This window comes from Lepus europaeus, chromosome 18, assembly GCF_033115175.1.
Source record: "Lepus europaeus isolate LE1 chromosome 18, mLepTim1.pri, whole genome shotgun sequence".
Classification (NCBI taxonomy): Eukaryota; Metazoa; Chordata; class Mammalia; order Lagomorpha; family Leporidae; genus Lepus; species Lepus europaeus.
In genome coordinates, this window is record NC_084844.1 from 36813621 (window position 1) to 36834095 (window position 20475).

A 20475-nucleotide genomic window follows, 5' to 3' on the forward strand; every position below is an offset into this window, starting at 1 on the left:
CTCAGAGGCCACAGGAGATAGCTCAAGTGATTGGGTTCCTGCCACCACCTGGATTGAATTCTGGGTTCTCAGCTTCAGCCCAGCCTAGGCCCACCTATCATGGGCAACTGGGGAGTGAACCAGTGGATAGGAACATTTCTCTGTGTGACTCTTGCTCTCGCTCTCTCTGTCTCTCAAGTAATTAGAAATAATTTTTTCCGATTTTGAAATGTATTGGGTGTGCATTTGGTACAGAGGTTAAGTTGCTGCTTGAAAGTGCCAGCATCCTATATCAGAATGCTAGTTCAAGTCCCAGCTGCTGTGTACCTAGGAAGGCAGCAGAAGATGCCCCCAAATACTTGGGCCCCTGCCACCCCATGTGGGAGACCCAGATGGAATTCTTGGTTCCTGACGTCAGCCTGGCCCAGACATGGCTATTGCCATCATTTGGGAAGTGAACCAACATATAGAAGATCAATCTCTTCCCCTACCCATCATCACTGTGCCTTGCAAATAGATAAACCTTTTTAAAAGATAAAGTAATAAAATGTGTTGAATCAGTAGCAGTGGCAGCTTGTTTAAGAACAAGCCAAATGGATCTAGGAAGTCCTAAAAGTTGAAGCACGGCTTCTGCAGTGCCAGTCCGTGTCCCTAACTTTTAAAGCAGTAGCAGCCTTGGAAGGATCCACTAATGGAAGCAGGCAAGTGTTTGGTTTCCAGTGGTCCCGCATGTTGAGATAGGCCTTTGGTTAGAGGTGGTGATTCCGCATGGAGGCACTCCACCACTTGGTGGCATCGCTCACTGTGGCTTTCTGACGTGCAGTCACCACTGAATAGGGCAACTAGATGGTTTGCTGCATTTCCCCCAGCTGTTCAAAAGACGGAACATAAAATTTTACTGGTAGGGCATGCGGTCTCCCAGAGTTCTTCTGTTTTCCCAAGCCAGAATGTGGCTTGGGAAGCAGGTGCAGGGAGGTTCCTAAGCGTTGAAATCACACATTTTTTATCAGAGAGACTCATGCAAGATGGAGCAACAAAAAAAAAGGCTGACGTTAGTTCCTGAATAATGGGAAGCAAGATAGTAGATAAATGTCCAGGCCCTTTGGGACCCGGTAGGGAACAGAGTGTGAGGGAGCGGGCGGGTAAGAATGGGGAGCAGTGGGGCATAGGGGAGCTGTAAGCGCATAACCCTGCAAAGGCTCCGAGTGACTGGTGCCCTGCAGGAATGTAGGCACCAGTGTTAACTGATTCTTTTTTTCTTTAGCAAGAAGCCAGAGATCCAGATATTAATAAAAAATATCCAAGCTAGAAATGTTGGAAATTAATATTTTTAAATTTTGGAACTTGTGCTGCCCAAATGGAAACTTTCACAAACCAGGTACAAGCCACCAGTTCATGCTCTCCGGTAAACAGCGAGGTCACGAACTCTGAGCCATTAAGTCAGAGATCAGATTCTAACTCTGTTGTGACAACAGCTGTGAACTAAAACAAGTTTCTTAGACCCTCAGAGTTCTCGTGCCTGATGAGAATACCATTTTATTTCCAAAGGTTATTAAAGGGAATCGATCATGCATATAAATAGGGAAAGAGCTTAGCATCTGTTCTCAAATGAAAAGTCTTTCCCTACCTAAGGAAATACAGCCTAGGTGCAGTGCTTGTAAAGCAATAATGTTATGATGGAGTTCATTACGAGCCCAGAGGCATACAATTAAACAACACGTGAGCACCTGCTCTGTAAGAACTCTGTGATCAGTTCTCGGGACAGCCGTTCGCAGCCTAGCAAATAGCGTTCTCAGACTTGGGTAGGAGCCTGTTCAATGTGCTGACCTGAGTCCCGCCCATCATTGTCACACCACACCAAATGTCCTGTGCCTGTGTACACCCAGATTAATGTGCTCAGTGTCTCCCATGCAGTCTAAGAATCTGCATTTCAACAAGTGCCTCCCGTTGGCACAGGCCTGCAGACTGGTCATTCGTGGAAACCACTGCTGCAGGGCGTGAATCATTTCCAGGCTAATTAGGGAAAGACAATACACACAGGCACACACCTAAGGAGGAGTGCAAGGCTCCCCACACATAATTGTTTCTGAAGTGCTGACTGGGGACATGAGACATGAGGCACAAAGTGTTCAGGGAAGAAGGAAGTGAGCTGCACCCTGAAGTGAGATCCAGGTTGCATCATCAGAAGCGAGGAGCGTAGTCTGACCTTCGAGACGAGACCGACACCCAGGGAACAGAGGTGGGATAGGCCTGGCTGAGTGGGGCTGAAGGTGCCCGAGGAACGTGGTACAAGACAACAAGGCAAGATCCATGTTTTGAAGGTCAGACCAGTCGTACTAAACGTGTTCCACATTGCCAAGTATCTTGGTGTGCTTGCAAAACATTTTCAGGCGGTTTGTGTAAGTACACTAAATCTAGTTTAGATCACTGTTTTAGAAACATGAATTTTGTTTGCTATCGTTTAACTTTATCTTTTTTATACAATCCACCTTTGCTGGAATTTCTCTTGACGATCCACGTTAGACCTTACCACAAGCCCAGGAGGAGCTCATAGATGGACATTAGGCTTAAAGCGCTCCGGGAAGACAAAAGTAAGTGAAGGAGAAAGAAAACAGGACCAGGCGAGAGGGGGAGGGAAAGCGGAAGAACCCTGGGAGACAGCGTGCCCTACCAGCTGGGCGCCTGGTTAGTGGAGGCATCCAAAGCCCGGTGAGGGGTGGGGGGGAGGGGGGCAGGCGGGTTTCTCTGCTGCCGCCCTGGTTTCCTCTGTGCCACCTTCAGTTCTTCACAGCAGGAGCCTTTGTGCCCACTGGGGTTACAGGCCAGCAGAAGCAGCGCAGGACCGGGAGGGCAGTCCGCAGTGTTCGCTGTCCGCTTGCGGGATCGTATGACCTTGGCCGGTCACCTGCCTCCTGGGCACCTCAGCTCCCCTTGTGAATAAGGAGGGGGTTGCATTAGGTCAGTGGTCTTCAGGTTTTATTTAGAAACCACACGAGGACCAGACCCTTTCTTCTACCCGCACTTTACTGAAGAGCCAATAGATCACGCCGAGAAGGCTGAAGGGCCCGGGGTGCTGCCTGAGCGACTCCTGTGGGCTCTGGGTCACGTGACTGCTTGAGCGCCTTTCACCTGTAAGCACTCAGAAGGCCAGTCACGCGGGACTCCGGCAGCACCTGAGACACTCCCCGGGGAATTGGCCCCAGCAAGCGGTCTTGCTGCCTCTCCTGGGAGAGCACTGTGAGTCCACTGGAAATCAAGGGGGCAACGAGGGCGAGGGCCAGTGCGCCTCCCTCCCTTACGGAGGCCGTGGGGAGTGCCTGCAGCCGTCAGCCTGCTGCCTGGCAGCTGTCCCAGCCGCTGGGTGTCTGCCGGGAGCCAGCCCCAGCGCCTGAGGCCTTTAATTGTTGTGCCAGCTGGGGAAAGTTAGTGCTGCTGCTCCTTGGTCGCTGAGCTCCCTGCGGCTTGCAGCTGCGGATACACAGCCTCTCACTTTGGGAGAGATGGGCCAGTGAGTGTCACTCCCTCATCGGACGGTTCTTCAGTGCCTGCTGTGTGGCTTAAAGACGGATCCTGAGCGTGGGACTGGAAGGAAAGCTGGAGAGGACATTGAGGCACTCCATGGCCTTGTGCCCGCCAGGCCCCTCGCCAGGCTGTTTGGCTTTTACTGAATGCTCATCGCACCTCTGTGAGCAGTATTATCATCTCTTGTTACAGATGAGGAAGCTGACGCCCCACAAGGTTAAGTCACTTGGCCAAGGTGTCACACAGATAGAACGTTTCTGAGCTGGCTTCGAATCCAGGTTAATGTACCTGCTGGTAACCCACCTTTCTTCCCTCTGAACTGGAGTCTGTGACCCAGCCCTTAGCAATCCCTAGCAAGACAGTCCATCACCCAGCCTCAGTGGCCTGATCTTTAACCAAGGGATGAGGGGCATGAGAAGCCCTGAGTGAGGAAGGGGGTGTGAAATCCTCGAAGCCCTAACAGGGCGACTACGCAGTCTCGTTCCACACAGAGAGAAGCAGGTGTCCTGGCAGCAGCTCCTCCACCCATCCCTGGAGAAGTGGAACTCAGCTGCAGACGGAGCCACACAGGGACTGTTGACATCCTGTTCTCTTTGCTGCTGCTGGTGGCCCAGGGACCTTACGCCCTAGACTTGAGGTAGGAAAAGAGGGAGCAGAAGGGGAGGAGGGGCTCAGGGCTGGGTCAAGGTCTCCAGCGTCAGGCTGGAGTTTGGAGTGTCAGATGATATCAGAGATTTAACACCAGGGTGATGGTTTTTGGAGGCAGCCTGGGAAAAGCATGATTGGGATGAGCTCTCTGGGGAAAGCAGCTCCCACCATGGCCACAGTGGCTTGAGACTCCTGTTCCCTACTGGCTCCCTGCCAGACCTGATTACCTGACCATGCTTAACCCACCAAGCACAATGCCTTCCCCTTCGGACTGGGGCCTTTTCCTTCCTGTCTTTTCCTGGGAAGGGAGAGAGAACAATTGAGCCTGACATCTCTCTCCAGGTGTTTGCACTGCAGCAGCCTGGGCTCTAAACTGAATCCCACATGTCGGTGCAGCCACCCAGCGGGCCACCCCCGCGGCCTACATCCGCTCTGTCCTGACTGTGCCAAGTCCCAGAGAGGCAGCTCAGAGCCTTTACCCCTGGGCTTATGAGCCCAGCATTGGTTTTCTCATCTCTCCCTTTGAAAGCGATGGAAATGTTAACCCTCAATCTAAAACTGATGTATATCCAAGAAAAGAGAGTAAAAAAACAGTCTCACCTAATGTGGACTATGCAGAAATAGCCAGTGAAAATCAGAGGAAAATCCAGGCTCCATAACTGATAGGAAAAGGAACGTTGGAGCCCAGGGCCTGCTCCCCTGCCCAGGGAATTCCCCTCCAGAGTCGGCCGCAGGGACGCTGCCCGCAAGGCTTGGCTGGAGCGTGTCTTCTATGGCTGTCCTTGCATCTACAGTGTGCGCTGCTCTGGAACACAGGCCACGCCTAATCAAGAAGCAGTGTCCCCTGAATCAGCTTCTGTTGTCCCGGCTGCCTCAGGCTCTGTGAAAGGTCCCGCCCTGAAATGACTTAAGTTCCACTGCGCCTCATCCCTCCCCTTCCCTCCACATACAGACCGCAGCATCCAGAGGGCATCACAGATGGGCTCTCAGCTGCTCTGTGGTGTCCACCGGGCACCTCCTACCCAACACCACTGCCGGGGCTCCAAGCCACTCCACTAGAGTTCCCCAAGCAGAGATGCCTGTCTGTGTCCGTGTTCGGGGACCACTCCCATTCTCCTTAGGGGTCAGTGTGAATCCTGGGGGCCCCTCCCTACAACTCTGCAGTCGTCACACCCAGCCCTGCTCCCTGAAGAGACTTCCTCCCAAGAGGCTGTTCCAGGCAGCAGATGCTGGCGGGTCTGTCTTAGTGCTCCAAGCAGCTCCTGATGTGGCTTAAACCATGGCTAAACATGGATCCTTGGCTTCAGCTAGACTGAAACCCCACTCTCACCCGCACGGGGACTGTGGCCAGATCAGGCCCACAGTGTGGAGGGGCAAAGCCACAGGGACTCAAGGATTGTGGAACTGAGTCCCACCTTTGTTTCCAACCCAGCTGCCTGCTAAGGCACGCGAGAGGCAGTAGATGATGGCCCAGGTGGTTGGGTTCCTGCCACACACAGAAGACCCGGATGGAATTCCTGGCTTTGGCCTGGCTCAGCCCTGGCTGTTGTGGACCTTTGGGGAGTAAACCAACAGACGGATGATACCTCTTGTCTCTCCCTGTGTGTGTGACTCTTTCAAATACGTAAATATTTTTTTAAAGAAGGATTGGGGAGCAGATTCCCCAGGGAACAGTGGAAGCACGGCGCACACCCAGGCCCCACATGTGGGAACAGCTGTTCAAACTAACAAAACCAGGCTGGCGGTGTCAGCCTCTGAAGGAAAGTTGGCATGAATAGAGTGTGGAAAGCCAGGTTTATCTCAGGATTTCCCAGTGGGCAGGGTAAATATTTCGTCCCGGGCCTGGAACAGGGCCTGGTAATCCCATTCTTTGCTGTGCTTTTTCCTTCTGTTCATTCATCCTGCAAACATTTGCTGCCTGTCCCTCTCCGTGTGGCCGGCCTTGGCCATGGCACCGCGATGCTCCAGTGACTAAGACATGACCCTGTGGTCTGCTCCCTCCCTCGGGGAGTCTTGGCGGGGGAGGAGGAGGAAGCAGCGCCTCGGCTGGGGCTTGGCTGATGTGCAGACTTGCTAAGAGGACCCGTGATGGGGTGGGAGCAGAGGAGAGCACCCCAGGCCTTGGGAACAGCGTGTGTCCCACTCTGCCTGGCCTGGAGGTGTCCACAGCCACGCAGTCTTCTACGTGGCAACACCCAAGAAGCCCTTTCAGGCCCGCGGCACCCAGCTTAAAGGAAGCAGCACGGGTGGGGGGCTCTGCAGACTGGGGTCCAGTTTCCAGTTGGCCACTGCATTGCTGGCAAGGGGCAAGTCCCCTCGCCACCGGGAGCCTCAGCTGGCCGAGCACGGCGGGCCGGAGCGTGCAGCTGGCGGGGTGCGGATCGTGGCTCTCCCACTGGGTAGCCGTGTAGCCCGTGTGTTTCATTTCCTCATCTGTGAATGTAGCCAACAGGAATGTGCTCAGCTCGGAAGGGTGTGCTGTGGCTCAGTGAGCCAGAAAGCGCGTCAGTGTTCCCTCCGGAAACCTTGCCATCCCCGTGCCGTGCGCCATGCCGCCGACCCCGTTTCCTCCCAGTGCAGGACTCCTCGGTGCGGATGGCCTCAGTGGCGCAGGCTGGCTGGCTTCCCTGGGAAGCCATCACCCAGGATCAGTGTGCCCAGAGCTCCCAATAGAGCGCCTCAGGGGCCCACACCTGTGGGAGGGGTGGAAACAGAAAGAGGAAGAAGTGGAGCTGCCCTTTGGAGCCCGCCTGAGTGCGGCCTGGCCCTTCGCACCCCCACCGCCATCCATTGTCCTTGCCGTTGGCTGCAGGCCACCCCAGAATGGAGAGTAACCTTGAGCGAGCAAGAGGCTCCCTCTCCCCAGAGAGGCCGAGGGCCTGAAGGCGTCTCCACCCAGCACAAGCAGTCCCCAGAGCCCTGCTGCAGCCCGTGTGCTGAAGTGAGGCAAGCGCTGTAAAGTACCTTGCGAAGGGCCGGGCCCAGCATGGCAGGCGTGGGGGGCAGGCGTAGGGGTGCTGCGGGCCGAAGGCAGTGACAGAGATGAGGGAGACGACAGGGTGAAAGGAACTGGATTGGAAAGGGGCTCAGCACCCTACTGCTGTCTGGATCCCACCCTTCCTGCACTTCAATGGTGACGTGAGCGGGTGCTCCAGCTCTCCCCCCACCCCAGGTCCTGGGTTCTTGAGTCTGTCTTTGATTTGTAAATACAACCCTGGTGGGTGGGGGGGGCCCTCCCCCCCAGCCAGGCCTGAGGGTTCCCTTCCGCAGGAGCTGGCCCCTGGGGGGAGGTGAGGGGAGCTGGGCCGCAGGGAAGGAGCCGGGCGGAAGCTGGACTGAGACCAAGAGAAGGACTCAGGATGTGCCTGGCACTGGCCTCTGCCAAGTCGTTGGCAAGCTGTGAGGAGGAAACCCACAGGCAGATGGGCCTGCTCCAGCATCCCCTCCGAGGTGCGCCCGCTGCCCGCCCCACAGGGTGCCCGGTACCAGCCCCACACTAGTGACCGCACTGCTATCTGTTCCTGGAAGGCGTGGCCAGCTGGAGGAGAGGGAGAAGGCGGAAGGGGAGGGAGGGCGGTGGCTGGCTCGGTCAGTGGGTCCCCTTCTCTTGCCCACCCTTCTGGGTTGGCTTCGGCGTCCCTAAAGCAGGTGGGACGGGGTGGGCTCACCAGACTTAGTGAATAAAAATACAGCACACACTGAAGTTCGGATTTCAGATGACAAGAAGTAACGTTTCAGAGAGTATGTTCCATGCAACTTTAGGGATGTACTAAAACTCTTGTTGATCTGAAATTCATGTTTTTTAAAAATTTATTTATATATTTGAAAGTCAGAGTTAGGGAGGGAGGGAGACAGAGTTCTCCATCCTCTAGTTCACTCCCCAGATAGCTGCAATGGCCAGGGCTGGGCCAGGCCAAAGCCAAGGAGCCAGGAGCTTCTTCGGGGTCTCCCCTGTGGGTGCAGGGGCCCATACACTTGGGCCGTCTTCCGCTGCTTTCCAAGGCGCTTTTTTTTTTTTGACAGGTAGAGTTATAGACAGTGAGAGAGAGACAGAGAAAGGTCTTGTTTCTGTTAGTTCATTCCGCAAATGGCCGCAATGGCTGGAGCTGCGTCGATCTGAAGCCAGGAGCCAGGTGCTTCCTCCTGGTCTCCCATGTGGGTGCAGGGGCCCAAGCACTTGGGCCATCCTCCACTGCCCTCCTGGGCCATAGCAGAGAGCTGGCCTGGAAGAGGAGCAGCCAGGACTAGAACCCGGCGCCCATATAGGATGCTGGTGCTGCAGGTGGAGGGTTAACCAGGTGAGCCACAGCACTGGCCCCTCCCAGGTGCTTTAACAGGGAGCCAGATCAGAAGTGGAGCAGCCGAGACTGGAACCAGCACCCATATGGGATACCAGAGTCCCAGGTGGTGGCGTACAATGCCAGCCCCTGAAATTCACTGTGAACTCGGCGTTCTGTGTTGGGTCTAGATGGGCCCAGGCCTTAGCTAGAAGGAGCCTGCAGCAGCTCTAGACAGAACTGGTAATGGAGAGGGAGACCCGGCCCGGCACAGACACTGTAATCCTGCAGCTCCTTGGGACGGGGAGAGGAAGGCTTAGAACTAAGGGAAGTGGGAAACCGTAGTCCCTAGCCTACAGCAAGAAGGGCCACTGGTTTGGGGTCCCACTGCGTCCCTGACCCCAACCCGACAAGGCAGGGCTGCGAGAACTGCAGAGCGGCCCCCTCTGGCCCTGATGCTCTAGGCTGCCCTGGGCAGCAGAGGCAGCTGAAGCTGGCAGATTCCGCCTCAGAGCTCTTCTGTATATGGGAGGTCCAAGTGCTGGGGCGGGTCCCTGAGTGTGGGGGCGGAGGGCCAGCCTCCCCGGGAGTTGGGAGTTCTCCCTGGGGTAGGGGAGGACCTGCTACCCACCATGTGTCTGGTGCTCAACCCAGAAGCCAACCCCCACCCAGTGTCCCTACCCGATCTGTAAGTCCCAGCACCCTCCAGGGCTCCCGTAATAAAAAGAGCCATGATAACAAGGACTGGTTACTATGTCCCCTTGCCCAGCGTGCCAGTCTGTCTTGATAGCCAACCCTCTTAGGTAAATGCTGCCATCGTCCCCATTTCAATATGAGGAAGCCAAGGCTCAGGAAGGTGAATTAAAGGAGCAAGGGCACCTCGCTGGTCAGCCAGGGGTTCAAGCCTAGGTCCGAGTGACCCTAGGGTTCTTGCTCTGGTGTGTGTCTGCGTCCTTCTGCTGGCCTGCATTCAGTAGACATTGTGCTCCCGTGCCTGCTGTGTTTGTGCTACGGCTGGGAGCCTTGGGAGAAGGACCCAGATGGGATTTTTGCCCCCTAAGTCCTCAGCCACTAGCCCAGAGGAAGTAATAGTGTTTGCTGAAAGACAAAATCTTGTTCCCAAACCTACCCATAGCCCACCCCTGTGTCCTGCTCCTCCATCCTCTCCCTCTCCTCACAGCCTATGGCAACCAGCCCTTGGAACAACCAGGGAGCCTCCTACGTGTCCAGCGAGCTGAGTGGGGCTCTGCGGAAGGAACTGGCCTGTGACACACCTGTCCCGCAGCTCTCCTCCAGAGGAAGCCCCTCCCTGGGCCTGCCTGGGCCTGGGACATCACTCTTCATCTGTAGAGGAGGTAGTGCCTTTGTCCCCACTCAGATAAACAAACAGAGCCTCTGGGACATGTGTGATTCGGGATGCAGGAGCAGTGCCCCACCCAGAGATAGGCCTGGCCTTCCTCCCGAGGTCACCAGCAGGAACCTGGGGACAGCTCAGCCTAGTCAGATGGGGAGCCAAGTTTACCCTCCTCTGCAGGTGGATTCATCAAGGCCCAGCGCATAAGGCCCTGCTTCCAGCCCAGCAAGGCCCGCAGTGTGCCTGCTGCCTCTCCCCACGCCAGGGCTCACATCAGGGACAGCCCTCCACGTGGGCTCGGCACAGGCGCCCCCTGGAGTTCTGTGTGACGCAGCAGCATACACTCAGGTGTGCTCACACGCCATCCCCACCCCCACAACCCCAGGCCCTCATGGACCTGTCTGCTCTCCCCTTCCTCCCCCCAGCACACAGATCAGAGCCGCAGGAAGCAGGGCCAGTGAGTGTGCAAACCAGGAGCCAAGATGGGGAAGTTTATTTTCCAAGAATGGTCTAAACACATGGGGAGTATTTTTAGCCACCAGCTCCCACCCGGATGCCAACTCTAATCGAGGCCAGCGAGGCGTCCCGTTGGGGATAGAAAACAGACAGAGGAGGCAGGGTGGGGGGGGCGGGGGTGCTGTTCACTCTACCCCGCCCCTGTCACAGATGTCTGTCCCCCATTGCTGTGACTCTGCCCAAGGACAGCGCTGGCTGTGGGGGCCGAGGAGGTGCAGAGAAGTGACGCCAGGCTCTGAGGGTCCATGACACCTCTCGGTGCCTCAGTTTCCTCATCCATGCAATGGGAGAGAGAATACCACCCTGATAGGAAGGTTGGGGGGCCCATGCCCAGCTGTAGTAGGCATTCAACCAATGTGCTCTGCGTGGGGAACTGAAGAGAAAAGAGCCAGTGAGCCTCAGGGAAGTCAGGCTGCGGCTGAAACCGTGAGCCAGGAGCCTTCTCCAGACAGGCAGTGAAAGTGTGTGTGCACGCCTACCCGGTGCGGTCACGGTCACGCAGGGTGCTCAGAAATGAATGAAAGGTGGGCTCAGGGGCCAGGCTGGGCACAGGGAACTTCGAGCCACCCACGTTTTCCAGGGTGGGGGTCCGCCCACGCGGACACAGGGGAATGAACTTACTCAAAGAGGAAGCTCTTCAGGAACACACACAAACAGGAATGCCCAGCAGCCTTGGCCTCCAGGTGTGGCCAGGACCATGGGAGGCGCCCCACCCTTGGCGCAGCCTGGCAAGGAGTGACTTTGCTGAGAGTCCAGGTTGCGGGGTCGGGGACAGGTGGGATGTGGGGGACTGGCCTGAGCCCTGGGCCTTGGACAAGCTGTGTCCATTCTGACTCCCACTAGCTAGGCTTATTACTAGGCGACAAGCAGGACGTGGGAGGGTCATGTGTCTCTTGCCTGGGGGTGGAGAAGCAGAGCTCCCCTCCTGTCTTGCAAAAAACTGGGACTCCCTGGTTCTGCTGCCATGTTACTTACCGAACATGGCCTTGAGGGCAGGGACAAGGCGGAGAGGTGTTAGGGTATTGGTGGGGAGTAGGGAGAAGCAGTTCTGACCTCAGAACCCTGAGCCTCTGGTAGGGGTGGAGGAAGCGGCTTAGACCCCCCCGCCACAGGCTGTGTGGGAACCACAGAACAGACTCAGTGTCCACACACTCTCTGCTGACACAGGCTGCCTGCTGTTGCCATGGTAATGGTGATGCCAGCACCCCCAGCTGTGTGGTCACTGGCAAAGGGCGGGGTTGCTTATTCTCAGCCAACAACCGGGAGGGCTGGAGGAGGGGGAGCATCACTTTTTCTCCCCCAGGTCTCACCTGTGACCACCCCCTTCCTCCCACCTCCCTGGGCTGACCTGGCAGCAAATCCTGTAGCCTCTGCACTGTTCCCCCACACCCTGCCCTCTGCTCTCCTGCCCTGCCGCACAACACAGCCAGATCACATCCCTCTGCCCAAGCGCTCTGGTGGCTCCAAACCACGTCCACAGGGGATCCTACAAGGGCCCCAGCCCTTGTGTCCCTCACCCCACCCACCCTCTCCCATGTCCTCTGCTTCCCCTGCTGTTTCTCCCAGGGCCCCCCGCTCAGAGTCAGAACATTAGCTGCCTCCAGATGGCTGCCCTTCCTCCTCCCTGTCCACCCACAGCATCTGCAGCCACTCTTCTCCCACTTGTCTTTCCCCTTAGCACTTACTGCCTTCTTATATCAGACACAATGTGTCCATTTATTTTGAAAAAATGTATTTGAGAAGCAGAGACAGCCACAGAGAGCTCCCAAGTGCTGTTTCACTCCCAGAATGCCTGGGTTAGGGCCAGAGCCAGAAGGCAGGATCTCAATCCAGGTCTCCCTTATGGCAGGAACCCAATGACTTGAGCCATCATCACTGCCTCCCAGGGTCTGCAGTAGCAGGAATCAGGAACCGGAGCCAGGAGTTGAACCCAGGCCCTCCGATGTGGGATGTGGCTGTGTTAATCACTGGGCCAACCACCCGTGTCCATTTCTTACAGTCTTACCAGCAGACCGAATTCCAGGAAGGCAGGTGTTTTTTCCTGTTCTCTGGGTAGCAGCTGGCCTGTGGCCTGTGACTTACTCCCTGCTATATCCCCAGGGCCTGCAGTAGACATGCCTGAGAAATACTGGCGCCAACAAAGGAGCTCCCTGCCGCCCACCTTGCTAAGGCTGCACCCACAATCGACTGTCCGTCCCTAGGACGCAGGGTCCTTGGTAGGCTCCGCCCTAGCCGCTACATGCAGCCTCCGGCCAGCCTTTTCTCCTTCCGGAGCCTGAGTTCCCTGGCGATGGAAGTTAGTTTGGATCCTCTGGCTTTGGCTATGTTGGAGCTCCAAGGTCAGGACAGAAGGGAATTGGGGTATAGACAGGGAATCCACAAAGGCGGGACATGGGGCACCTGGTGGTACCTGCAAGAAGCCTCAGGCTTTAAGGCCTCTGCCCTGGGCAGTGGGGGGGGGGGTGAGTTTCAGCAGGACAGTGGTAATTGTGGGGAGCTAGAAAACAAAACTTCAGAAAGTTTCTCCAAAAATATATCCATATTTTAATCATTCACTCAAGCACAGTGCGGGAAGCCACACCATCAGAGGTCAGAGGTCAGCCGTGCAGAAGCGAGCCATCATCGGAGGAGGCCAGCCATCACGCAGGAGAGTGTGGGGACCAGCAGAGTAGGCAGGGACAAGGGTAGCAGCCGGCCTGCAGCCTGTGACTTAAACACCGAGCGGTCCCCCAGGTGCTGCAGCGGCCTGACGTTGTCCATCATGTTTATCTTCCGCTCCTGGTCATAGTAGAGCTTGCTCGAGAACTCCAGGATCTGAGGGATGGACAGGACTCAGCAGGCGCGAGCAGGTGGAGCTATACTCCCTGCTGTGTGGCCTCAGGCAGGCAGCTCACCTCTCTGAGCCCTCAAGGGGAAGACTGGCTCAAGACGCCCGCTCTCCAGGGCTTTAGGAAGAGGTAAAAGGCCTTCCCTAACTCACAGTGCTGAGGGCCTGTGGCCGCTCCGGTACTCTGTTCTCACTGATCTACAGTGTCACACAGCAGGGCTCAAGCAGGAGCCGCTGGGAGGCCTCACCCCAGGGTGACTGGTTCAGTGGGTCTGGGGTGAGGCCCGAGACAGCATTTTCCAGCAAAGTCGCACTGGTGATGAGGTTAACGCACTGGCCGAGGGACCACGCTTTGAGAATTGCTGTCAGAGAGGGGGAAGAACTGGGAGTTGGGCCCTTCGGGCTCACTGTGGCCTCCCGAGAGCCCAGAGCTTGCTGAATGGGTGGCCATTTCCTCCTGCTGCTGTGGCCAGCTGCCTTCTCCCCAGGACGCTGGCTCGCTGTCCGTACCTGGCTTCAGCCCCTTTCTCTGCCGGGACATGAAACAGCCCAGATCTTTCTTGTACGGAATGGCTCTGGGGCTCCCTACCCCACCCCAGGGGCCCCTGGCGGCACACAGAAGGATGATTTCTGGGGAGCGCTCCGTGTACCTGGTCTCTGTGGAGCCGAATGGGCTCCTGGAACACAGTCCAGACAACCGTCTCGCTGCAGGCCGGCGTGGTGAGGGAGCCCATGTAGCGGAAGTAGTGCCTGAGCTCCTCCTCCGGGGGCAGCAGGTCCCACAGGCTGCTCGGGGCCATCGTGGTGTTTATGCCTGCCGTGGGAGTGGGGAGGGCGGTGTCGGGGTGGGGGGTCAGGAACAGGGAGAGAGCCCCTCATCACCTCCCTGCAGGAGCCCTGGACCCCACACCCGGCCTCTTCCTTTGCAGGAAGAAGCCCCCTCCCCCTCTTGCTCTCTGCCCCTACCCGACTCACCAGGGGTGGGGACAGCAGACAGAGCTGTCACTAGGGGTTGGAAGCCCTCATTCTCCGTGGGTCCGGCCTAGAATGGGAGGGAAGGGGGCTTGAGAGGGTACTGAGGGAGCTGATGGCAACCCTCAGGCCATTCTCCTGACCCGGGGAGGGGGCAGCAGGAAGCTTCTGGGGATGAGGCTCCAGGCACCCGCGGCCTTGGGGTACACAGCTACCCAGAAACAGCAGGGACATTGGGGCCTCCCCCAACCAATGCCTCCTGCCCTGCTGGAGCCCCAGGCCTTGGGTCCTAAGCAGCAGCTCCTTGCACCCCGGCTGGCCAGGGACAAGCAGTGGGAAGCCCACCTCCACCAGGAAGGCCAGCACCGCTATCGAGTCTTCAGAGTCCTGCGCCTCGTTCCCGGAGGTCCCCGTCTCCTTCTGGTGGACTATGTGCATCTGGTGGGGGTGTGAGGGAGAGAGAGGACCTGTGAGCATCCGGGCCACCCTTCTTGCCCAAGGCAGGTAGAGCCTGAGCCCAGCCAAGGCCATAGCCGGGAAGGGGACCCTCACCTCCATGGCAGAGCGCTCCCCGTCAAGGCTGTGCTCCGAGCCCCTGTCCAGCTCCCGGGACCAGTGCAGGTGCAGCTGCGTGGCTCGGTACCGGGCAGGCAGTCCTCCTCCACTAATGGAGATCTCCTCGTCCCCCAGCAACACCATCACTGGGGACACAGGACCAGGGACCCTTGCACCAGCCTCCCCAGCCCCTCCCCCCTGCTCCCGCCCCTAGAGGCTCCAGTCCTGGGCCCCCAGGGATGGGATGGGGTGGTACGGCTGAGCCTCCTCAGTGCCTCCATTTCTCCTGTACAACGCCCACAGCCCCTAGCTGGCAACTGCCTTAGTCCCTCTTCTGCTATAGCCCCTTGGCAGTGCCTTGCTGTCCCCAGGGTCATGGCCAGACTCCTCGGTGATGGTGACCTGTCCCTGGGCCTCACTCCAGCCCCTCCCAGCTCTTCTCTCTGCCCTCCATCCACACGGAACTACTCCTCCTGGCAGGTCCCTGAACAGCCGGGCTGCTTCACGCCTCCATGCCTTTGCAAAGGTCGAGCCTTCTTCCTGGAACACTGCCCCCACCGGTTGCACCTCAAGTGTTCCCTCCTCGCTGGAGCCTGTGATTCCCCGCCCCTCCCCTATGAGGTTTGCAGCCCCTCTAGTAGAGGGAGCCCCTGCCTCCTGGTCCTGCCCAGGTCCTCTACTAGGGCCACCCGAGGCCCACCTGAGTGCCCGTTGTTCTCCACGACTCGTGCTTTCCTCTGCTCATAGCCGGAGAAGTGGAAGGGTCCCAGGCTGTGGTCCACCTCTGCCTTGGTGGTGACGATGTTGATGGGGGACTGGCGGCTCTTCTGGCAGTCCTCCTGCCACCTGTCTGGCCCTGAAGCACAGAGGGTGCTGGGAGTCAGGTACCCAGCTCGCTGGATGCAAGGTCTGGGGATAGCTGGGAGGCCACATTGCTGGGACACTCTGCTCACAAGCCAGCCCTCACGGGCCCCTGGCCTGCCTCCTTGTCCTCCAGTGGCAGTTGTGGGGGGGGGGGGTGAGGGGGGGGGAGGTGGCCAGCGGGTGGCTGTGAGCTCTGGGTAGGGACACCAGCTCTCTGAGCCCTGTTTTTGTCAACTGAGAAGTGGGACATTCTGAAATTCAAAGGAGCTGAATAGGAGCGGGTTGGAGAGCTGTGGCATGGGACCCGCCCCCCACCTAGGGCTGCTCCAGAGACACCAAGCATTAGCTGAGGGATAGGGGGAGGGGAGGAGGCCTGGTTCCTCACCCGCAGAGCTCAGCTGGGCAGGGGGATGGGGCAGGCCAATAAGCTACTGACACACAGCAGGGCCAGGAAGAAAGGGGCTGCATCTGGATAAGACTGCAAGGGACCACTCCCCTCTGCAGGGGGAGGCACTGGGGTAAACCCAACTCTCCACTTCGTGGGCAGAAATCGCCCCATTCAGAGACCTTCTCTCCTCTCTCTGCCTTTCAAATGAATGCGCTTTTTTTTAAAGGAAGTCAAACGCATCTCCCTTTCAGCGCTGACCTGCTGGACTTCGAGGACTTCGGTCAGCTTGTGTTCCCTGAGCATCAGGAGTTTGTGTGGGTGTTGAGGGGCTGCCTCCCACCCCCGAGGGGTCCCCCGCCCGCAGACTGGCTGTACTCACCCAGGCAGGAGTAGTTAGAGGCTTGAATCTCATAGCACCAGTGTGACTCTACGGCAGACAGAAGAAGAGTGTGAGCCTGGGGGGTGGCGGTCAGAGGCGCTGTGAGCACAGACTGTCTAAGCGCCTGATGAGCTGTGCACGTGGGAACTGTGTGTGTGTGCACGTGCATATGCACCTGCACCCACGGGGACACTCTTAGGGTCGGAGCCCCTGAGGGTGGGGTGAGAACTCAAGCAAAGGGGACTGAATAAGAAAACCTAGGGCTGTCCCCCCTCGGCCAACCCCCTAGACCCCCCGGGCCCAATAGCTCTAACGCTGCAGCTGGCCTGGACATTCTCCATCCCTTGGTCACCTGCCTCCCCCTCCTCCCTCCAATCCCCACCCCAAACCTGGAGAGGGGAGGAGGAGGATTATCCCTGGACCTGGGAGCCAGGGTCAGCCTGGCCGCCTTCCCAGCCTTCCAAGGGCTGATGGGAGAGGGCAGAGGAGATGAGGCTGCCCTTCCCCCAAGTGCCAGCCCCCACCGTGGCAAGTCCCATTCTTGGCTAAACTCCACCCTCTGCCTTGGGATGGCAGAACCGGGCATCTGGGGAAAAAGGCCACACCACAAATGTTCCCCACAGTGCCAGGCACTACGAAGGGAAACCGTGCAGGGCAGAGGGCCGCAGGGGACCCTCTGTGCTTCCTGCTCCCCTTTCCTGTAAACTCAAAACTGCTCCAAAAATAGTCTGTTAATTAAAAAAACAACTAACTTAACAACAAAAACTAAGTCTTTGAGCCAGCAGGGTGAATAAAGCATTTTATCTGGGGCTAAAATTCTGCTGAGCCACTTAGGAAGCAGGCACGTCCCCCAATCTCTCTGGGCCTCGGTTTCATCATCTTTAAAATGGGGTCCACACGCACCCACCTCACTGAGCTGTGAGGAGGAGTAAACGAGGGGTGGCAGAGAGTGTTCCCGGCAGCCTGGGGCTCAAAAAGTTCCCTGGGATGCAGCCTTCCGTCCCGCTGCCTCCCTCCCTCTGGTGGCCTCCTGTCGGGGAGCAGATGGCCCCGGCCAAGCAGGGGCAGAGAGGAGCAGCATGAAATGAGCTGGAAAGAACTCAGGGATGAGGAAATTTCCTAAGAAAATTCCCAGTCCCAAGCGCAGCCGCAGCCAAGACCGCCACACCTAAGCATATCCACGGCCCCCTCCTTGCCTGCGTGCTGCCCAGCCCATCTCTGGGGTCTGGGTCAGGGGAGGGGGTGCTGGAATGGGGACAGGTTGGGGAGAGAGCCCTGAGAAGGTCGAGATGCTGCTAGTGCCCTGGGGGAGGGCTCTGGGCCTGGAGAGCAAGCCCCCCCCCCAGGATCCTTGCTGTGCCTCCCCTGTTGAGTAGCCTATTTCAGGGACAGTTCATCTCCCGGCCTGCACAGGGCTCTGCTGCCTCTGGAAACCCCTCCCCGGGGCCAGCTGTGACCCCTTCCTGCAGGGGGCAGCGCTCTGTCCACCTGGCTGCCGGCTCCGGCTCTGCCCTGCGTTCCCCTTCAGGCAGAATGCGCTGCCGCCCACCGGGATCAGGGGTCAGTGGCTGGGGAGAGCATCCCTGCTGTGGTGGCCCAGGGCCCCTTCCCTCAGCAAGGTCTCTGTGGTCTAGCAGGCCCCTCCTTTGGCCTGGAGCCCCCCTCCTCCTGGGGCGAGTGGGGGGAAGCGCTCCCTGAGCTCTCCTGCTCCCACCGGAACTGCAGAGCTGCGGGAGCCAGCTCTCAGAGAAGCTCCCCGGGGGCCCATCTGGTCCAGGCTGCTTTTCTCAGGAATTCACCCTGTCCCTGGCTCTCGCTGCAGCTCCCGGTTTGTAGTGGTGACCTCTGATCCACAGTCTTAATCACAGAGATTTTTGACCTGCTTGGTGGAATGCGCTTGTAACTACCCCTTCAGGAGCCAGGAGAACACAGCGATGATGAGGCCGAGGCCAGGGCTGAGGTCTGTGTCCGCGCCGTGAGGGTGGAGTGCTGGCTGGCAGTCAGGAACCGGCAGGGGCCCCTACCAGCTCCACCCCTGTACTCATTGGTACCAGGGTTCCCCTGTCTTGGTCCACTGTCTCCAGCCACGGCCAAGAGGGCTGCAGAGGGAGAGGGGCTACCCATGCATCTTAGCTCCAAGCTCCAAAGAACCCTAAAATCCACTGCCAGTCACCCAGCCACTGTCCCCACTGCAACCTCACTGCCCCCCCCCCCCCTTTCTTTAGAGATGGCAGAAGCAGCTCTCTCCCCCCATGGACCTTGCTCACCCCGCCCGCCTGGAGGGAAGGGGGATCCTGAAAGCCAGCTCAGCAAAATCCAGTGTGTGCTGGGCAAAGTCTCTGTGCGTCCTGGCCAGGGGTCTGGGGCTCCGGAGGGGCCAAATCCCCTCCCCTCTCCCTCTCTCGGTGGGAGTAGATGCTGGGGGGTCTGGGCTTCTTTGTGCAACCTGGTCCCTTGGTGATGAGCAGGCGGAGCAAGGCGGGTCCCGGTCAGAAAATCCTGGCACCAAGGAAAGCCCAGCTTGTGTGAGGCAGCCAGCCCAGCTGAATTCCTGACCATCTGGTCCCCAGCACCGGGCTGAGCCGCACAGGTAGGCACCTCGGGAGCACTGACCGTCTTTATCTCATTCCAGTCTCTAACCCAACACCTGCGATCACTATTCCTTTTTGTAGATAAGAAAACAGATTAGTGGCTCAGCCTGCCTGGTGGCTACACAGCACAGGTGTTCCCTGCAAAGCACTGCTGTTTTTCTACCGAGCCCAGCTACTTAGGTTTTAAATGTCCCCTGTGCGTTTTTGTTTTTTACAGAAATTCTGCCTTTTCTCGGTCCTCCTTCCTTGGGAAGCTCCGAGCCCAGCTAAGTCCCTCCTGTAGCCTAGGGCACCTGCAGCCCTTACCGCCGCCTGCAAGGACAGAGCACCTAACTTTGACGGGAGGTTTAGCCGGGGTGGGGAGACCCCAAAGCCAAGGCGGGCAGATGGGCTGGAGACCGGCAGGCAGAAGCGCCGCGGGGCCGTGGAGATGGGGCCGGCCTCTGTGAGCGTCTTCAGCTCCTTATCAAATATTAACACGTCTCTCCTGCCACCTCCCACCTAGTCGAATAATTAAGAGCTCGGCCTCACCATTAATCTTTAAACGAAAATCACCCGGTCCGGAAAGACCGGCTCAGCCGGGACCTCGGGTCTCCAGTGCCCCCCGCCGGGCTCCTAATCCAGCGCGGGGGGCTGGGACGGCGAGGGGAGCCTGCAAACACCCGGAGAGGGCCAGGACCCTACCGCACCCCACTACTGCCCTGGCTCTGGGCCGGGGGCAGCACGCAGCACTGAGCCGCGGCGGGACCGACGGCCACCACCCGCAGACGGACGGAGCTGCAGCAGGGTGAGAAAAAGAGGCGTGCGCCGAGGCGGGTCAGAGGCGCAGCCCTGCCACCGACTCACGCCCCCGGCCGCGGGCCACGCGCACACCGTGCGGCGGCGCACACACCCCGGCCCGCACCCGCCGGCTGGAGCGCGTGTGCGCCCCGGAGCTCGCGCGCCCCCGGGCCCGGCCGTCCGCCCGCCCCCCGCGCCCCTGTCACCTCCGTACCGCGCGCAACCGCCCGCAGCCGAGCCTCAGCAGGGGCGCGAGGCCGGGGGCGTAGAGGGCGCCTCCGAGGTGCACCTGGGGCGGAAACCCAGGCGCTCACCTTCGCCGGCCAGGGGCCGGAGCGCGCCGAGGGCCAGGAGTGCGAACAGTAGCTGCATGGTGCTCCGGAGCGAGGAAGGCGTCCGAGCGGGGGTCGCGCGCCAAGGAAGCCGCGGGGGCTGCGGCGAGCATGCTGGCCAGGGTTTTATAGCGGAGCGGCGACCGGAGCGAGCCCCGACAGCGGTCGCGGGAGGCGGCTCCTCCCCCTGGCGGGGCCGCCTCTCCCTCCCCGCGTCCAGTCCCCGATCTGAAATCACCGCTCTCCCCGGATCCCCCGCCCCGCCCGGCCCCCCTTGGCTTGGGGCGTGAGGCCCCCTCACTCCGTCAGCATCCCCTCTCCCCAGAGAGTGCCTTTTGCGCCCTGGCCGCTGGTTGGGGACCAGGGCAGCGGCAGCACAAAGCACTTTTTACTTCCACGGGGGCGAGTGCCCCAGATTCCTGGTTTCCATCATCATTTTGGCGCCAGCCACTGCGCAAGGATCTTGAAATGGGTCCTTGCCACCGCGCGGG

The 20475-nt window shown here is 58.7% G+C and overlaps 1 protein-coding gene across 1 annotated transcript; it reads right to left on the reverse strand.

Annotated features, from left to right (window-relative positions):
- Positions 1-12915: 12915 nt before the first annotated feature.
- Positions 12916-20049, reverse strand: CA4 (carbonic anhydrase 4). The gene is made up of 8 exons (XM_062175260.1): positions 19967-20049; positions 16282-16329; positions 15351-15506; positions 14648-14796; positions 14441-14533; positions 14099-14165; positions 13774-13937; positions 12916-13110 (listed from the first exon to the last, which is right to left on the reverse strand). Exons 1-8 carry the CDS (start codon positions 20022-20024, stop codon positions 12916-12918), a joined length of 930 nt encoding a protein of 309 aa, XP_062031244.1. The 5' UTR covers positions 20025-20049.
- Positions 20050-20475: the final 426 nt, after the last annotated feature.